The 17,499-nt window shown below is 46.3% G+C and overlaps 2 protein-coding genes across 7 annotated transcripts in view; one reads left to right on the top strand and one right to left on the bottom strand.

The window, feature by feature from the left end:
- Positions 1-7,288, top strand: part of npnta (nephronectin a) — a 41,545-nt gene extending 34,257 nt beyond the window's left edge. For all 6 annotated transcript variants that reach the window (XM_086119472.1, XM_086119471.1, XM_086119469.1 and 3 more), the window contains 3 exons: positions 514-612; positions 4,697-4,956; positions 5,702-7,288. In XM_086119472.1, the coding sequence (XP_085975598.1) occupies positions 514-612; positions 4,697-4,956; positions 5,702-5,812 (470 nt within the window). In that variant the 3' untranslated portion in view covers positions 5,813-7,288. The remainder of the gene's footprint in view (positions 1-513; positions 613-4,696; positions 4,957-5,701) is intronic.
- Positions 6,203-14,132, bottom strand: LOC147199939 (arachidonate 12-lipoxygenase, 12R-type-like). The gene is made up of 14 exons (XM_086119465.1): positions 13,883-14,132; positions 12,384-12,588; positions 12,197-12,278; positions 11,983-12,105; positions 11,705-11,808; positions 11,350-11,516; positions 11,049-11,192; positions 10,329-10,532; positions 10,134-10,220; positions 9,890-10,059; positions 8,720-8,841; positions 8,515-8,615; positions 8,273-8,443; positions 6,203-7,656 (listed from the first exon to the last, which is right to left on the bottom strand). The coding sequence occupies exons 1-14, from the start codon at positions 14,021-14,023 to the stop codon at positions 7,477-7,479; spliced, it is 2,001 nt and encodes a 666-aa protein (XP_085975591.1). The 5' UTR covers positions 14,024-14,132; the 3' UTR covers positions 6,203-7,476.
- Positions 14,133-17,499: the final 3,367 nt, after the last annotated feature.

The raw sequence follows: 17,499 nt of genomic DNA, 5'->3' as shown, positions 1-17,499 counted from the left end.
AAAAAAAATAATCTGAATTGGCTAATATGAGATTTTATTGTTTTTTTTTTAATGTCACGACATTTCAAGAAAGGTGTTCCGATCAGGAATTATTTGCTGCCAATTCCGATACGGTTCATCCATGAGTGACATCAAGCTGATACCGATCACATGCATTAGCTGCAAATTTAAATTTTTTCGAGCTGCTCACCGACAATTATCTTCATACTAGAATTATCCAACATCATTTTTATTTTTTTTTGGGACTGGTTGATAAATCCGATTTTTAAAAAAGAAACTCTGTATCCAAAATATCCATTCCTTCATCATGCAAAAATGAGACATGATTTTAAATTGACATTGTAAAAAATATTGATAGTAGAAGATTCAGATCACCAATAATTATTTACATATATATTTTTCAATTGTAAATAAAATAGCCCAGAGGGGAAAAAAAATTCTAGCTTCTGCAACTGGACAATTCTGTCCCACTTTGAAGTTGATTTGCATGTCAAACATCTTCCTGCGGGTCAGATTCGGGCTTCCTGAGCTGCTCCTTTGACGACGGCCTCTGCGGATGGATCAGGGACAAAGACGGAGACGTGCACTGGGAGACAACGGCAGACCCGGCAGGTAATGAAAGGCCAGTGAGTTGGCGGTGTTACGCAATGCAAACAACACATCAATCTTGGACTCAATGATCGGAGACAAGATGGAGACCATCCATCCATCCATCCATCTTCTACCGCTTATCCGGGGCCGGGTCGCGGGGGCAACAGCTTTAGCAGGGAAGCCCAGACTTCCCTCTCCCTAGCTACTTCTTCCAGCTCTCCCCGGGGGATCCCGAGGCGTTCCCAGGCCAGCTGGGTGACATAGTCACTCCAGCGTGTCCTGGGTCTTCCTCGGGGTCTCCTCCCGGTGGGACATGCCCGGAACACCTCACCAGGGAGGCGTTCAGGAGGCATCCGAATCAGATGCCCAAGCCACCTCATCTGGCTCCTCTCGATGTGGAGGAGAAGCGGCTCGACTCTGAGCCCCTCCCGGATGACCGAGCTTCTCACCTTATCTCTAAGGGAGAGCCCGGACACCCTGCGGAGAAAACTCATTTCAGCCGCTTGTATCCGGGATCTCGTTCTTTCGGTCACGACCCATAGCTCATGACCATAGATGAGGGTTGGAACGTAGATCGACCGGTAAATTGAGAGCTTCGCCCTTTGGCTCAGCTCCTTCTTCACCACGACAGACCGATACAACGTCCGCATCACAGCAGACGCTGCACCGATCCGCCTGTCGATCTCTCGCTCCCTCCTGCCCTCACTCGTGAACAAGACCCCAAGATACTTAAACTCCTCCACTTGGGGCAAGATCTCTCCCCCAACCCGGAGGGGGCACTCCACCCTTTTCCGACTGAGGACCATGGTTTCAGATTTGGAGGTGCTGATTTTCATCCCAACCGCTTCACACTCTGCTGCGAAACGCTCCAGTGAGAGTTGGAGAGCCCCGTTTGAAGGAGCCAACAGCACCACATCATCTGCAAAAAGCAGGGATGCAATACTGAGGCCACCAAAACGGACGCCCTCAACGCTTCGGCTGCGCCTAGAAATTCTGTCCATAAAGATTATGAACAGAATCGGCGACAAAGGGCAGCCTTGGCGGAGTCCTACCCTCACTGGAAACGATTCCGACTTACTGCCGGCAATGCGAACCAAACTCTGACATCGGTGGTATAGTGACCGAATAGCCCGTATCAGGGGTTTCGGTACCCCATACCCACGAAGCACCCCCCACAGAACTCCCCGAGGGACACGGTCAAACGCCTTCTCCAAGTCCACAAAACACATGTAGACTGGTTGGGCGAATTCCCACATACCCTCGAGGACCCTGCTAAGGGTGTAGAGCTGGTCCACTGTTCCACGGCCGGGACGAAAACCACACTGCTCCTCCTCAATCTGAGGCTCGACTTCCTGACGAACCCTCCTCTCCAGCACCCCTGAATAGACCTTACCAGGGAGGCTGAGGAGTGTGATCCCTCTGTAGTTGGAACACACCCTCCGGTCCCCCTTTTTAAAAAGAGGGACTACCACCCCGGTCTGCCAATCCAGAGGCACTCTCCCCGTTGACCACGCGATGTTGCAGAGGCGTGTCAACCAGGACAGCCCCACAACATCCAGAGCCTTGAGGAACTCCGGGCGGATCTCATCCACCCCCGGGGCCCTGCCACCGAGGAGCTTTTTAACCACATCGGTGACTTCAACCACAGAGATAGGAGAGCCCACCTCAGGGTCCTCAGACTCTGCTTCCTCCAAGGAAGACGTGTTGGTGGAGTTGAGGAGGTCTTCGAAGTACTCTGCCCACCGGTTCACAACGTCCCGAGTCGAAGTCAGCAGTGCCCCATCCCCACTGTACACAGTGTTAGTGGTGCACTGCTTCCCCCTCCTGAGACGTCGGATGGTGGACCAGAATTTCCTCGAAGCCGTCCGGAAGTCGGCTTTCATGGCCTCACCGAACTCTTCCCACGCTCGGGTTTTTGCCTCGGCGACCACCGAAGCTGCGTTCCGCTTGGCCAGTCGATACCCGTCAGCTGCCTCTGGGGTCCCACAGGCCATAAAGGCTCGATAGGACTCCTTCTTCAGCTTGACGGCATCCCTTACTGCTGGTGTCCACCAGCGAGTACGAGGGTTGCCGCCACGACAGGCACCAACCACCTTACGGCCACAACTCAGATTGGCCGCCTCAACAATAGAGGCACGGAACATGGTCCACTCGGACTCAATGTCCCCCGTCTCCCCCGGAACATGGGAAAAGCTCTGTCGGAGGTGGGAGTTGAAACTCCTTCTGACAGGGGATTCCGCCAGACGCTCCCAACAAACCCTCACAATACGTTTGGGTCTGCCAGGACGGACCGGCATCTTCCCCCACCATCGGAGCCTACTCACCACCAGGTGGTGATCAGTTGACAGCTCCGCCCCTCTCTTCACCCGAGTGTCCAAAACATGCGGCCGCAAATCCGATGATACAACCACAAGGTCGATCATCGAACTACGGCCCAGGGTGTCCTGGTGCCAAGTGCACATATGGACACCCTTATGTTTGAACAAGGTTTTCGTTATGGACAGTCCGTGACGAGCACAGAAGTCCAATAACAAAACACCACTCGAGTTCTGATCGGGGGGGCCGTTCCTCCCAATCACGCCCCTCCAGGTCTCACTGTCATTGCCCACGTGAGCATTGAAGTCCCCCAGCAGAACAAGGGAGTCCCCAGCAGGAGTACTCTCCAGCACACCCTCCAAGGACTCCAAAAAGGGTGGGTATGCTGAGCTGCCGTTTGGTGCATATGCACAAACAACAGTCAGGACCCGTCCCCCCACCCGAAGGCGGAGGGAAGCAACCCTCTCGTCTACCGGTGTGAACCCCAATGTACAGGCACTGAGCCGGGGGGCAATGAGTATGCCCACACCTGCTCTGCGCCTCTCACCATGAGCAACTCCAGAGTGGAAGAGAGTCCAACCCCTCTCGAGAGAACTAGTACCAGAACCCAGGCTGTGTGTGGAGGCAAGTCCGACTATATCCAGTTGGAACTTCTCTACCTCACACACCAGCTCGGGCTCCTTCCCTGCCAGAGAGGTGACATTCCATGTCCCAAGAGCTAGCTTCTGCAGCCGAGGATCGGACCGCCAGGCCTTTGGCTGCCGCCCAGCTCGCATTGCACCCGACCCCTTTGACCCCTCCCACGGGTGGTGAGACCATGAGAAGGGGGACCCACGTTGCCTCTTCGGGCTGAGCCCGGCCGGGCCCCATGGGTGTAGGCCCGGCCACCAGGCGCTCGCCAACGAGCCCCACCTCCAGGCCTGGCTCCAGAGGGGGGCCCCGGTGACCCGCGTCCGGGCAAGGGAAACTGAGTGCCATCGATTTTATCTATCATAAGGGGCTTTTGTGAGCCGTGCTTTGTATGGAGACCTTGGACGACAAAGGGACGCCGATGAATGACACATTTGACTCCAATTACCATCCCCCCTGCCCCCCATTTTTGACTTGACTTAAGGTGGACATTTTTTTTATTGTTTTGTCGTGAATCAGTGGTAGACAAACATGAGTTAGAGCTCCTGGCGCCCTTGGAATGACTGATTCTGTATACACACACCCACACAAAAAAAAGTTGTTCGTTCATTATATTGTCATATTTTTATTGTTTTCATATTTTATAACTGACTTTGGAGCTTCAACTGTATGGTGACTCAACACGGTTCACATTTTTGACAGTTATGAGTAAATATGAACCAAACATCGGGAATTTCACGTTGCTCATTGAAAGCAACCGCATAGCTTCCGCCCCCTGAGTGCGAACATAAAATTGGAACCTCATGGAGACAGACCGTAACCCTACCAACTGGGCTATATTATTTATCCTCTGTGAAGACTGCCTCATATTAGTGCCGCACTGATGACCTGAGAGCTGCTGAATCGCCGTAATGAATATTATATCCATCTGTCTGTCCTATACTGCCCCCACGTGGTCAAGGCACACACGCCACATTCGGCAGCACCGTTGAAAAATGTTTCATTCTTTTTAATTCTATTCAATTGCTATTCTTCACGTACTGTGACTTTGCAACTTCCCTTTTAGTTCATTACAATTTCTTTTTTCCCAATTTGTCGATAAAAAAGTGAATCTCCCCCCAAAAGAATTTGTTTTGAAAGGAGGCGTTTCTCTCCGCAGGCGGTCGCTACCTTACCATCCCCGAAGTCGGCAACAAGAGGACGGGGCGGGGGGCGAGGCTGGTCCTCCCGTTGGCCCCACCCTGGAACGAGGGCAACCTTTGCCTGTCATTCCGCCACAAGCTGGCGGGGCACCACGTCGGCATGCTGCAGGTGTTCGTGAAGAAGGGCGCCCAGTACAGCCCGGCCGTGTGGGGCAGGACGGGGGGCAACAGCTGGAGACACACCCAGATAACGCTGTGGGGAACCGGCCTGGAGAGCGTAAGTCCCAACGCCAAACTCCGCCGAGGCTTGAGTCGTTTCTCACTCTTTCAAGAGGTTCAATGACAACTTTGCTTTTCTTTCTCTCTCTCTCTGCGTTTTGGTAGGCCCATTGATACTTTTTCAATTGTCAATTTGCTGCGTGAGCCCCCAAACTTGAGCTTGCTTGCTTGCGCTACTCCCTCTTTGTCTTTGTTTGCACGGGCCCCACTCGCAACTCGCGTCAATCATATTTATATTTTCTTTTAAAATATTTTGACTGATGCCTGTCACCTACATGTTTGTTTTGGAATTTGGACCTTGTCAGAATTGCAACATTATTGTGAGATTACAATTTTTTGTTTGTTCCCCCATATTTTGCCATTCGGCGCATTTGCAGAATATGAAAAAATGGTTAACATACCTCAAAATGTGTTTTTTGTCCCCAATTTTTTTCTGTAGCTATATTATTCAATAAATAAAAATAAAAAAATCACCCAAATTTTTTTCCTTGGAATTTTTTTATTTTATTTTTTGTAATTTATTACTTCTGTCTGTTGTGTTCATGTTCAGTTTTTCTCGGGTTATAATTTTATTCTGTTAACCTCTTTTTTTGTGTCGTCTTCAGAAATGTGGTAAAATTTTGAATATTTTTCTTTTAATTTCAACTGAAATCTGAAAATTCCAACTTTTTTGGCTTGCAATATTTCATATGTATTCCCGTAACCGAGGCCACGCACTGAAACTGTGACCGTGCTGCCGGCAGGTGGTGCTGAAGGGCGAGCGCGGGCGGGGACGAAGCGGCGAGATGGCGGTGGACGACATCTCCCTCGCAAAAGGCTCCTGCACGGACGATCGCGACCCGACGAGTCTTTGACGTGGCGGCTCGAGGTGAAAAAAAAAAAACGGAAAGTGAAAACAATTCAAAGATCATCTCGATGAGCCGTGACTCTTGGTCGGACTCCTCTTCGCACTTGGCGCCCCCTTGCGTCCAGACCAATGAACAGCAGCACAGTGTGCTCCTCGAAATACAAAGACTAAACTCGCCGTCCAGTCTCATATGACCTGGAAGCCCGCGCCTGTGTGGTTGCCAAGGTAACGGCCGCCTACAACCCTTCCCTCCCACCGCTGCCTGTTTAGTCGCCTTGCGCAATTGATGCAGTCGTACCAGTTGTGACCACTGGGGGGTCGTTTTCTGGTTCATCCGATCGGATCAAAATTGCAATGGAATATCAGGTCCGTCGTATGAAATCAATTTAGAAACAAGTTGACTTCAGTTTTTATTCAACAACAAAATGTTGCAAAAACAACGTTTATATGTTCCCAGAACAAAATTGACATTCATGTGCGGGGGGGATAACGAAATATTGCTGAAAATAAATCTGGTGTGAGACAAAGTAAGATTGCATAAAAAATATTTTAAGGGAATTTTGCTGGATTTTCCTGGGAAAGGAGCAGCAGTATCATGAGGATGATAAATCCATTTACAGGCAAAAAGTTGCGATCTTGATGAAAGTTGACATTTTATTTGAGGATAAAGGAATTGGAGGAAAAATATTTGCAAAAGCTGTAACATTAACATCCGAGAAAAACAAATGTAAAATCTCAAGAACGGTTATAATTTATTTTGGATTTTTTTTATTTTAATTTTGAGAAATAAAACTTTACGTCACGAGAATAAAATTGGAATATTGTGACAAAAGTTAACATTGCCCAAGTAGAATTAGAAATAGCATCATGTTAGATATTATCGCAGTTTATTTGTCCCGATCGGTTTATACTTTCCTCGTTGTAAAATGGACATTTCCCAACCAAGTTTTATTCGGGTAAAATTGCCCCCGCCCCCCACCTCATAACTGCTTGAGAATTCAATCCGTGACTTTGATTCTCGTCTTATTGTGCTTTTCTCTTAACCCGTGCAGCTCTTCTCATACTCGCTGGTCGCGGCATTTCATGCAAAGAGCTCCGAGCTTTGCAGTGTATTTCCCCAAGCGCCATATTTTTGTCCATCACAATGTTATGTGATCGGTCCATCGATTGATACCGTTTGCCATACTGTACAACCGTTTGTGTGCTATAGACATACCGTAAATTCACTCGTGCTAAATAATCTCACGCCAAATCGCAAGTGTGACATTTGTTTTGTTTTTTTGGGTCATTGAACACCGTGCACGCAGCCTAAACTGTACATTGTTGAAGTGCTTTCTCAACACTCCCCCTTTGAAGATGAAGGGCACTGGATGATTTTTTTCCTTTTTTTTTTTTTTTTTTTAAATGTTACGTCATATGCATGTTCACCTTATTCAAAATCAGCGCAGAGCCGATTGTAAATAAAACGTGTTTTTGAGTGACAGACAGTTTGGATGTGATTTACTCCCCGCCGTCGCCACCAATCAAAAGCGACGCTTCACCGAGCGGCGTCGCGCAATATCTGATGGGGCGGGGCAGGCACGTCTGCCGCCATTTCAAGTGCCAATCCGATGTGCTAGCGGTGCTGAAACATGGACGGATGGCTAATATCACATCATATATTTCCGACGCTTAGATGGCCACGCTGTTCTCGACGTTCTTTGGATCCAGGTAAGTGTAAGGGATTTCCAACGTTTTGTTCCTGTTGTTGATTGTGATTGACAACTTGTCAAGCTCGGCTTTGTAATCCTTTTGCAGCTGGCGGGGGATCTCCTCTGTGAAATGGTCCTCTGGGTAATGTCCGAGGGGGACCTGTTGACACAACCGATGCTGGTTAAATGAATGTATGAGAGTTCCATAACCAAATAATTCGCTTTTGATTTGAGACACTAGACCACTTATTTACTGTCAGGCAGAAGCTCGAGGGTGCGTGTGAGTATTGCCACCCAGTCATGTACTTTGTGGAATATGTGCCCCCGCCCCACTCCCACCTGAGGTTAAAAAGTAACGACATGATTAATGACCCGAGAACTTAAGGCTTGGTACGGCGCATCCAGGTGAGCAGACAAACACCATCTGCGACAGGACACAGATCACCGGCGCTCAGTCACGGAAACCACGCACGGCAACTCGGGACTACCAAAGGCACCATGGCCGTCAACCATAACCACACCCCATCTTAGCCCCATGGATGAGAAGGATACGTCGTGCCTCAGGTGGAGGAGTTTAATATAACTCTGAATCTTTTTCTGAAGTGAGGCAATGATGTCGACGGATGGAGAGGTGTCATGAACGTGCTATCCGTTGTGGTGGATAAGAGTTACAGGTAGAGCTACGTTCCTCCTCTCACCCGTGGTGACTACTTTTGGGTTGTGTCTTCCCGAGGACAACAAATCTTGTTTTGTCAGATCAAGTTTGGTCTACTTACAAAGTCAGAGGACTGCCTGCTGAGCAACCAGACGACGGCCATTCCCTGAACGGTCACGTTGATAATAGGCAACGTCTGCAACATTGTGGCCTCGCTGGTTGTCCCCTTTTTGGTTGGGGGAGGACGCTGCAGGGTCGGGGGGCTGTTGGGCATCCAGCCACCGTAGTCAAACTGCAATGGGGGTTTGCAAAGTGAGTCGTTTTACACCTGCTTAGACCAGGAGGAATGCCGGGGTTTCTCACCTGTCCGCTGTTTACAGCTGCATGCTGGCACGAGCTCGTAAACATCACCATGGTTGTGAATTTGATCAGTTCTGACACATTGGCAAAACTCTGAGGGATACCTGTGGAGAAAAAAGGCGTCACCGCGAATTGACGTTCTTTGCAAAAAAAAAAAAAAAAAAAAAATCGTGCAATTGGGGAGTAGCGTGAAGCGGTGCATGATCACCTGATTGTGGCTGGGACAGGAATCCGTGTTCGAAAATGTCCCCGATATAAGTCTGCAGTTCCGAGTCTCGCTGTATCTCGTCGTCACTTTTGTAGTAGTACTCAATCACTCCCTGCACAAATCTTTTGAGAGACAAATTGTATCGTTGTGCACGCATTCTGCAAAACACTTCATAGGTAATGAGAAAATTAATTTCTATACTAAAATCTAGATCCTCAAAAATGTGATCGGTTCTTCCTCTGGCCCCATCTACAAAGTCACATCGAGCAGCGGTTCACAAACACCGGTCCTCGGTCCGTTTTGGGCCGGGCCGTTCTAAGGCAGACCTGCGAGCTGTGAGCAAATTCACTCCATCAGACGTGACGTGGGAAATGTGCGCGACTCTTAGTCAATCGGAGTCCTCCTTTTAACCTTGGTAGGGAAGCTGAAATCGACCCAATCCGCCAATAAACGAAAGAAGAGGCAGTAAACAGAGCGACGCGAGCAAATTGACGACACGTACGTCGAAACGCGCAGCTGCCTGGCAGCCATGACTTTCGAAGATGAAGCCATTGTGACAAGAGGATTTCCTCCCTGAGCGGTCGGTGCGTGCTAAGTCGACAAAAACAAGGCAAAACAAGAAGCCTGTTGAATCATTTGAACAAATGGCACCTAATTGATCAAGCGGAAAGCATGAAAAAATGCTAGCAGGGTTCGCGCGGCCCGCCCACGTAAACATTAGCAGTTTAGTCGCTAGTAACTAGCCGGCAGCCACCGGAAATGAGCGGCAAGCAATCGTGTCATCTTTGGCAAGTAGCAATGATGCTAACGCCGCATGAAGAATCGTAACTTCAAAAATGATTGCTGACATTATAAGGCGTATTTATTATTCCTAATCGGTCCGTTTCTTAATCGTTCGCCGTTTTACTTTATTTCATTCTGCATTTGTTGTGCAGTACAATAACACTGTTTGAAAGGAACGAACGTTCACAAAATGTTTAATTACTCAATTATCTTTGCTGTCAGTAGCACTGCTATAAAATTGGCCATTTAAAAGCAATGAGAAAAAAAAAGGTTTCTGGTCTGTGGACGGCATGTATTTGTCTCAAGCGGTCCGTGACACAAGGCTGGCTACCACTGATGTCGAGACCGGTATTGTATTATTTTTCTTGAGCAAAATGGCTAGCATACTTAAACATGATGTTCCAAATTTGGAGTCCATCATCCCTGTAGTAGAAGTTTGGAAAGTCCTGCATGTCGCGATCAGCAATGTCCTCGGGGATGCAGAGAGATCTGTAGGTGATCGAGGACTGTGATCTTGCCAATATTTTCAGCAAACTCTCTCCCCCAGAAGCCGCAAACTGAGGAAGAGTCCAATAGGTGACATAAATGGAGCATCTTCAACGTCATCTTGAAAACAAAGGTTGACTTTTACCAGAGTGAAGCTTCCTTTGGGTCCGATGAGTGTATCCCGAGCTTGTTCGTTGATCTGCAGAGTGTAGCGGGTGTGGGGTGCGAGGAGCTAAAGGGATACCGGGGAATGACCATGAAAGGAAAAACCGATCCAATCCGGATGTCTTGAGCAATAACAACACTCGGTTGGAAACCAGATTGGGTGAACTCCAGTTACCTTGTACAGGGGATGCACCATGGGCAGGTTGCGCAAGAGTGACACTGCAAAAACCTCAGCCAAAAGGTGAGTGCGCAGCAGGTGCGCGTTGAGCTGGTGCTGCGTGAAATCGGCACTTCGCACAAAAATCTTAGCCGTCAGCCAGTCGTACGTAGAGTCAGTTGGAAGGAAGATGGGGTTGTCCTCAGCCGGAGTCTGCTTGAGCTGTGGGAGGGAGGATGGACATTGTGACTCACGTTTGGTCGTCCGTGCAAAAGCAAGCAACCCGTATTGCTGTTGCTCAAACGTGTATCCTATCCATCCTCTCCTGCAATGATTTGCGAGAGCGGCCACTTTTACAGCGACTCCTATACTTTTTGTTCTTCTACTTTTCTTCCTTTCATAACTTTGCTGCTGTAAATTGGGAATTTCTCCATTGTGAGGCAAATGAAAGTTTTCTTATTCTGAGCTATTCATCTGTGCTGTATGTTACACATACAGTACGTACAGCACATTTGACAATAAAGTTGGATTCAATTCAATAATATACTGTATATATATATATATAGATATTTATTTTTCACTGATGAAGGGTTCGGTACCTCTAAGAAGGTTCAGAACCACTGAGCTATGATCGGAGGTGAGCCGGACTACGTTCAGTACCTCCTGCAGAACCTCTCTACCTCACTTTTTTTTTTTTTTTTTTAAATTTTAAAGTACATTGGCAGAAGGTAATGTCACCTGAATGGCAATAGGCATCAGCTTATCATCGGGCCTTTTGTGAAACAGGACGAAGGGTGCCATCATGTACTGCTGAGTCCCTTGGACCGTGTTCGCCTGCAGTCCGTCCAGGTGTTTGTAGTCACACAGGTATATGTTGCCTCGCTGTTTGAGGGCCAAAAAATGATTTTGGAGCGTAGCTCGTAGATGGGCTACTGCATAAAGTACAGTGCCGATATCTTGTGCCTTTGACAAAATGGTCCTTTCATCTTCAAATCGAAAGTCAAAGAATATGATGAGGACGATGAGACAAACTCTTTACCTTCAACTCATTGGATAAGTTTGAGCCATCGGGAATGAAGACCATGTCGTCAGTCACGGGGAAGTTGCCGGGCAGAGTTTTACAACGTCGAATCAAGGTGGGATGGGGGCCGTTTAGGTACTGGTAGGCAAAAAAATCATCCTCCTTCCAGTGTTCCTGAACATAATCTGGGAAAATGTTTTCCGTCACCATACAAGAAGGCCCAAGAATTTCAGCTTTCAGCTGGATCATTTAAGACTCTTAAATGTGCAACGTCTACAGTGAAAAAGCAACTTGATTTGACTAAATTAGTTGCTGGATTTAAAAAAGAAAAAAAAAAGAAGCTCTTTTTCAGCAGGGAAAACATGTCAAGTACCTGATAAGGGTGTGTCTTTGTTGCGGAACACGTCGTTGATATCGTCGAGACTTGTCCAATTTTCCTGGTTGTCGGTCAAACCCTTTAGCTGAAGCTCAGCCACCCTTGGGGAAACAAAACAAGCAGCTTTTTCATCACAAATAAGTAGCGGTGTTCAGTTTAAAGTCTTTATTGACAATTAAACTACATGAAGGAGACCTCATTTCAGAGCAAAGAAATAACGGCAGCGTCAACCGTCATCCGTCCCACCAAATTGTTCAGTTTCGGAGGGCCCTTACGCTGTCGCCGCTGTGAATGCAAACTCCGTGGCCTTGGTAAAGGAGAACTGGACCTCATCGGGGAGGGTCATCGGACCGTCTGCCTTGATGGTGTAGGGTAAACCTTGGGCATAAAAATCCCAGCTGTTGGGCGGTTTAAAGGTTAACGTCGCCTTTTCGAGTCCGCTTTAAATGTCACAAGGACATGTTGGAGGAATTCTCCGTGAACGCTCACCCATAGTCTACACTTCGCCGACTTAGCTCCTGCTCCCTTGCGTATTGGCCGAGAGGGTGGCTTTCGTCAAAGATTCTCAGAGCTTGCAAAAAAATTAAAAAAAATGAATACATAAGAACAATTGTCAGGATGATTTTTTTGCAGGTATTAAATAGATGATGGCAAACAAGCACGTGAATGAACCAACCTTTGCCTTCTCTGAAGCGGTGAGTCTCGCTGTCACTGATCCAGCAGTAGATGGGAAAGGTGTAGATGTCATTCTCGGGTGATTTGATTTCCACCTTGTCGGGGAACCAGGCGTCGCCGGGCAAAATAAAAAATTGCCGCTTGTCGAGTTCGATCAGAAGCAGACGTCCGAGGGAGTTTGGGCAGGAAACGGTGTAAGTGGTTACCTAGAAAATTTGTTTGAAAATATTAGGTGCACCATTATGTTTAAAGGAAAACTCCTTTTGTGTTAGCACCGTTCCAGAGGAGTACTTGGCAACTGCAGAAAAAGGACCTGAATATGGCAAGCTACAACTAAGCTAGCAGCAGAAATGAGGGTGTTAGCGTGAGGCACATCGTGGGGAAACAGGGGCTCGAACAAAGTGACGGCTAGCAGCTCGACTTGCTACATGCTAGCTCGTGACAAAGTGCCAACCACTACTGACAAGCCCCAGTGGACAACTTTATGTGACCAGACGCCAGATGCGGTTTTAACAATAGGCCTAGATCTTCTGGTTGTGTGGGAGGCTTTTGGTAGACCAGATCTGACCTCGACCAGGGTACAGAAAACCGAGTCCTTTATAAGAATCATAATTTCTGTCCCCTACTGCTGCCAAAGTGGCCCGCTGTTGCCAAAGCGGGAAGAGAAGTCTTGCCAGTTGTATGACAGCAGATGTGTTAGTAAGACACCTCAGGACGGTTCCAAATTCTTAAAAAAAATGCACAATTTGTCTCTTTTGGAGACAGCTTGGTTAAACAAACATGAGTTGATTAAAATGGTGCTTAAAGAAAGACAGCAAGGCAACCACAATTTTCAGAAGGGTGTTGTCTCATACCGAAAGGTGTGTTACCTGACCTAATCTGATTGAAGTAAACATGGGAGGGACAAAACAAAACACGGGAGAGACAATTTCACCTCCAAGAATGAACCAGGATAACATACATACTATATTATATCATGAGCATTCAACCAAAACGAAGCTTGTGCTGAATAGCAAATATGATTCAGCAGGAAAACCGATGTGTCACATCGGTGTGTTTTCCTGCTCACATCGGACGTGATGGTTATGAATATTTGTATTTATTTATTTACGTATGCTATGTTTATAGTTTAGGGTCGTTCGACACTTAACGTCAAGGCAACAGTGCTCTTTTTGCCAATCTAGAATTGAAATATGAAGCCGCAGTAAAAAAAAAAAAAACAACAACCTACTTTTAAGAATAAACTAAACCGTTGAAGAAATGTTATGAAGAGACTTATGCTTTTATTTTTTTTGTGATCCAGTTTATAAACCTAAACATCTAAACCGTCCATACACCTTTTCTAGTTGCACTGATAATGCAGGATTTGTGAGGCACTTGATTGCCAATAAACCTACTTTTTGGCATTTCCTGGGGAACTTGTAGGACCCCCCCCCCCCCCAAAAAAAAAGTTAGTTCAACATAGTGATCTTTTTTTTTTTTTTTTGTCCCCCTACTTACCGCTCCTCTGAATATCACAAACGACCTCAGCCACGTGCGGTCACTCTCGCCATCTGTGCCCACCAGTTTAATGTGCACAGGATTCACGGTGGTGGCGTGAACTCGATTGCCGGTGTAGACGGTCACCTCATAATCCACCATTGTTATTTCGGAATGATGAAAAAGTCGAATAAGGGTAAAACGGTTCTTTTTCCGACCAGATACAATCGGCCACAGCAGATTTTTATATACCTGTTTCGTATGCCAAAAAATGTGGGCGGTACCTGCGGCAGGCTGTTTGTAAGGAATGTCAGACGTGTATGAGCAGTGGTCGAGTCGGGTTTGCGACTGTTATTTCTCATCAGGGATGAGCCCTTTCCACATTAAAATGTGGTTTGCACGCAAATGTAGTAAGAAGTCCCACAGTCGCATCACAACGCTGAGCTGTGTTCTTTTTTCAGGTGCTTTCTACTTTCCTGCGCAACTGTTCGATTAAGGCAGACTAAGGGCAAATACAAAACGCCTTTCGTTCGAAATAGGTTTTATTAAATGACTTTAAAAAAACAATTTTAAAAAAGAATGTAATGTCTGGCAAAGAGGAAAAAATGCACGCCAAAAAAAAAAACTACAGAAAAAGTTAACTTGCGGTTTTAATAGTACAGAAACTTTTTAGAATGTTAAAAATTTTAGATGGATATGACTCAGAATTGATCTTGGTTTTGCTGTTTGGTGCTTTCTACCGTTTTTTGTTATTGATTTGTGGCATTACTGCACTTTGTATGCAGCGATGGCTGTTTGAAAGTGCTCTATAAATACAGTTGAGTTGAGAATACTGGTTGCTAATTTAACTTTAGCTGCTCTATTTAATCAGTGGCAAAATGCAACGGATTATACTGTGGTCAACCACGCCTCCACTCGCAAAAATCAAACCAACCGCCACCGCGATTGTTATTACTGTGCATTACGGTAATCTACCGCTCGCAAACGAAGTTGGCCACTTTCAAAATAAAGGTTCTCCAACTAATGCATGCACGTCAGTGGTTTGGATTTAATATAACGTCACAAAATAACTTCTCAGCGATCGGGCAACGTTGAGTTCACCCACGAAGAATGAAAACTGTCTCAGAGTAGCATGAAGAAACATTCTGAAGTTGTGACGGGAACCAAAGTTAGTACTGTATTAACGCTACATGATTAAATATTACTGGATTAAAACAAACAAACAAACAAACATTAAACATTAATTTTCGTTATCCTGGGGCATACTTGGCCACCCAAGGTCTTCAACCAAAGTATTATCATTAAGATCTGATGTTACATTTAAAAAGAAAAGGCCTCTGAAATCAGCATTAAAAAAAACGTTATTAGTTGCGAAGCTTTTATTTTGAAGGTGCTTGCTAGCGGCAGATTACCGTAATGCATATAATCCATGTGGCGGATTATTTAACTATCTATCTATCTATCTATGCAGTAAAACAATCGCTTTATGCATTCTTTCCCAAATGGATCAACAGCTTGAGTCACACCAGAGGGGATGTTAAAATCAAGAGTTTGATGGGCATCAGTTTGACGAGCCCTCTAGCCAGGATTCAAAACTGTGAGGCGTTCACGCAGACAAGGTGTGCCGTCGCCAAAGTTGTGCGGCTGCCCCGCCAAAAAACTATGAGGTTACCCAACAACAACAGCATAATTAAAAAGCAACATTTTTTTCAGGTTTTATTGCTGCCGGTGCCAACTTGCTGTCATGACAGCAGTTACTTGCCGCTCTCAGCTAGCTAAAAAGGGCCCCAAAAAATGGTCGTCTGTGCAGCTGGGTCCAATCATTTATATTGATGCAATTTAAAAAAAACCAACAACAACAACCTGAAAATGTTGAGTTTTTGCCTATTGGATATTAAAACTTGTAGGACGTTCACCTTGATAAGGTGTGCGGTGGACCAAGAGGAAGTAGAACAAAAAGATGACTGTGATTAGGGTTCTGAAGATATCACCTATGTTATATGTTTAGCTTAAAACTTTGTATCATAGACAGGTCGACTTTGACTATTAGGTCTCTGTCCTGAACATCCGCTACTTAAAACAAAGAATGTAGTGTGAAGCTGGGCTCCTATTTCCCCTTGAGTGATTAACAGCCCCCCAAGTGTTTTCTTTTGCGTCTCCCACCTTGGGAAAGTCCCTGAAGGCTGTCAAGTGCCTTCGAAGAGGAACCCTAATCTCAAGATTTGTGGACCAACAGATATGGTCTGTACTTTGTCAAAATGCCAAAATCGAACTTTGCTTGACTTTCTTTGTTTCAGATTTTTACATGAGGGGAAGAACTGCCCGCCCCTAATTAATATAATTAACATACTATGCCTATATGTACGTGTGACTGTAGTTGCTCGGGGCTTCCTGATGAAATCTTAGACTCACAGGAGCCCGAATCGATTCGTGTTGTGCCCTGAACGTTCAGTAAAACATCTTGCAAGAACTTCTCCATTTCCAGCCTCTGACTTTTGCACATCAACTCAGCCCGAATCAAACGAACACGCGGAGGACCTGGGGAAGTGGAGAACGGTCAAGGGATCCCGCCGTGTCGACAACAACACACTTCCCCCTGTTTGATCATCCTCCAACAGTTCCCTGCCAGGACATAACAGGGTTACGCAACAAAGAGAGCATCATCCAAGAACGGCGTTTCTCAACTTTTAGTGCTAGTATTTTCGACATGGCAGGAGTTACTTGCTGATCTGGTTTTGCAAGATTGATTCATGTTTTGTCGTAAACTGTTTCATCCCTTTAGGGCCATTTGACCCCACATCAGGTCGTCTTTCTTCTTGGTGTTGAGCTATTTGTTCAGGTGAGAAAACCGGAATCAAACTGAAGTGCATGTTTTGGGTGGGTGCGGCCTGTGTTTGCACATGGTGCTCAGCTGATGCAACTTCAAGGTTTCCATAGTACACAGATACAAATCTCCTCTTTAACACTCAGTTCCTGTTGAAATTGGAAGCGAATGCGATGACGTCAACGGCCCCCAACACTATGTTGCAGTTTAAAAGTGAAAAGCAGAAGTTTGTTGCGTCCTCTCTTGCCTTGCGTTGTGTTTTCCCGGATGGCTTTTCTCTTTTCCAATCATTTGGACACGCCACTATTACAGCATTTTTTAATTGTAGCTCTGTCTTTGCACAATTTGCACGCTTCCGTTGGTGATCGGTATTGCCGCACGGTTGCACACTTTATTGCATAATTATTTCTTAATAACTGTACTTTGTGTTTTTGACATAGTACTGGACTCAAATGACACCGCACACTGGTGAATGGTGTGCTCTAACAGAGATACTTGGCCAATAAAGATGATTCTGTTTGGGGGTTTTTTTCAGCCAAGTCTGTCAAGTGGAAAACACGTCAAAGACATTCTCCTACTCCAATCATCGTACTCTGGAACTACTTTCCTCTATTCCCGTAAGAGTGAAGAGATGGCCCGGTGTTCAACGACCAGAACCAAAGACCCTCCCCTCAACTACTGGTGGGTCTTCTGAATCACTCTTGGCTTGACTTATCACATTTCAACTTATCACCAGTTTGCCTTGGGAGACCCGATAAGGGGCATATACAACAGGAGCCCCTTGGATCATTCTGACATTCCAAAGCATCCACAT

The sequence above is a fragment of the Hippocampus guttulatus genome, chromosome 9 (genome assembly GCF_054856545.1).
Source record: "Hippocampus guttulatus isolate MCC_2025c chromosome 9, RoL_Hgut_1.0, whole genome shotgun sequence".
NCBI lineage: Eukaryota > Metazoa > Chordata > Actinopteri > Syngnathiformes > Syngnathidae > Hippocampus > Hippocampus guttulatus.
The sequence above is the reverse complement of the archived record's forward strand: the minus strand, read 5'-3'. Positions and strand labels throughout refer to the sequence as shown.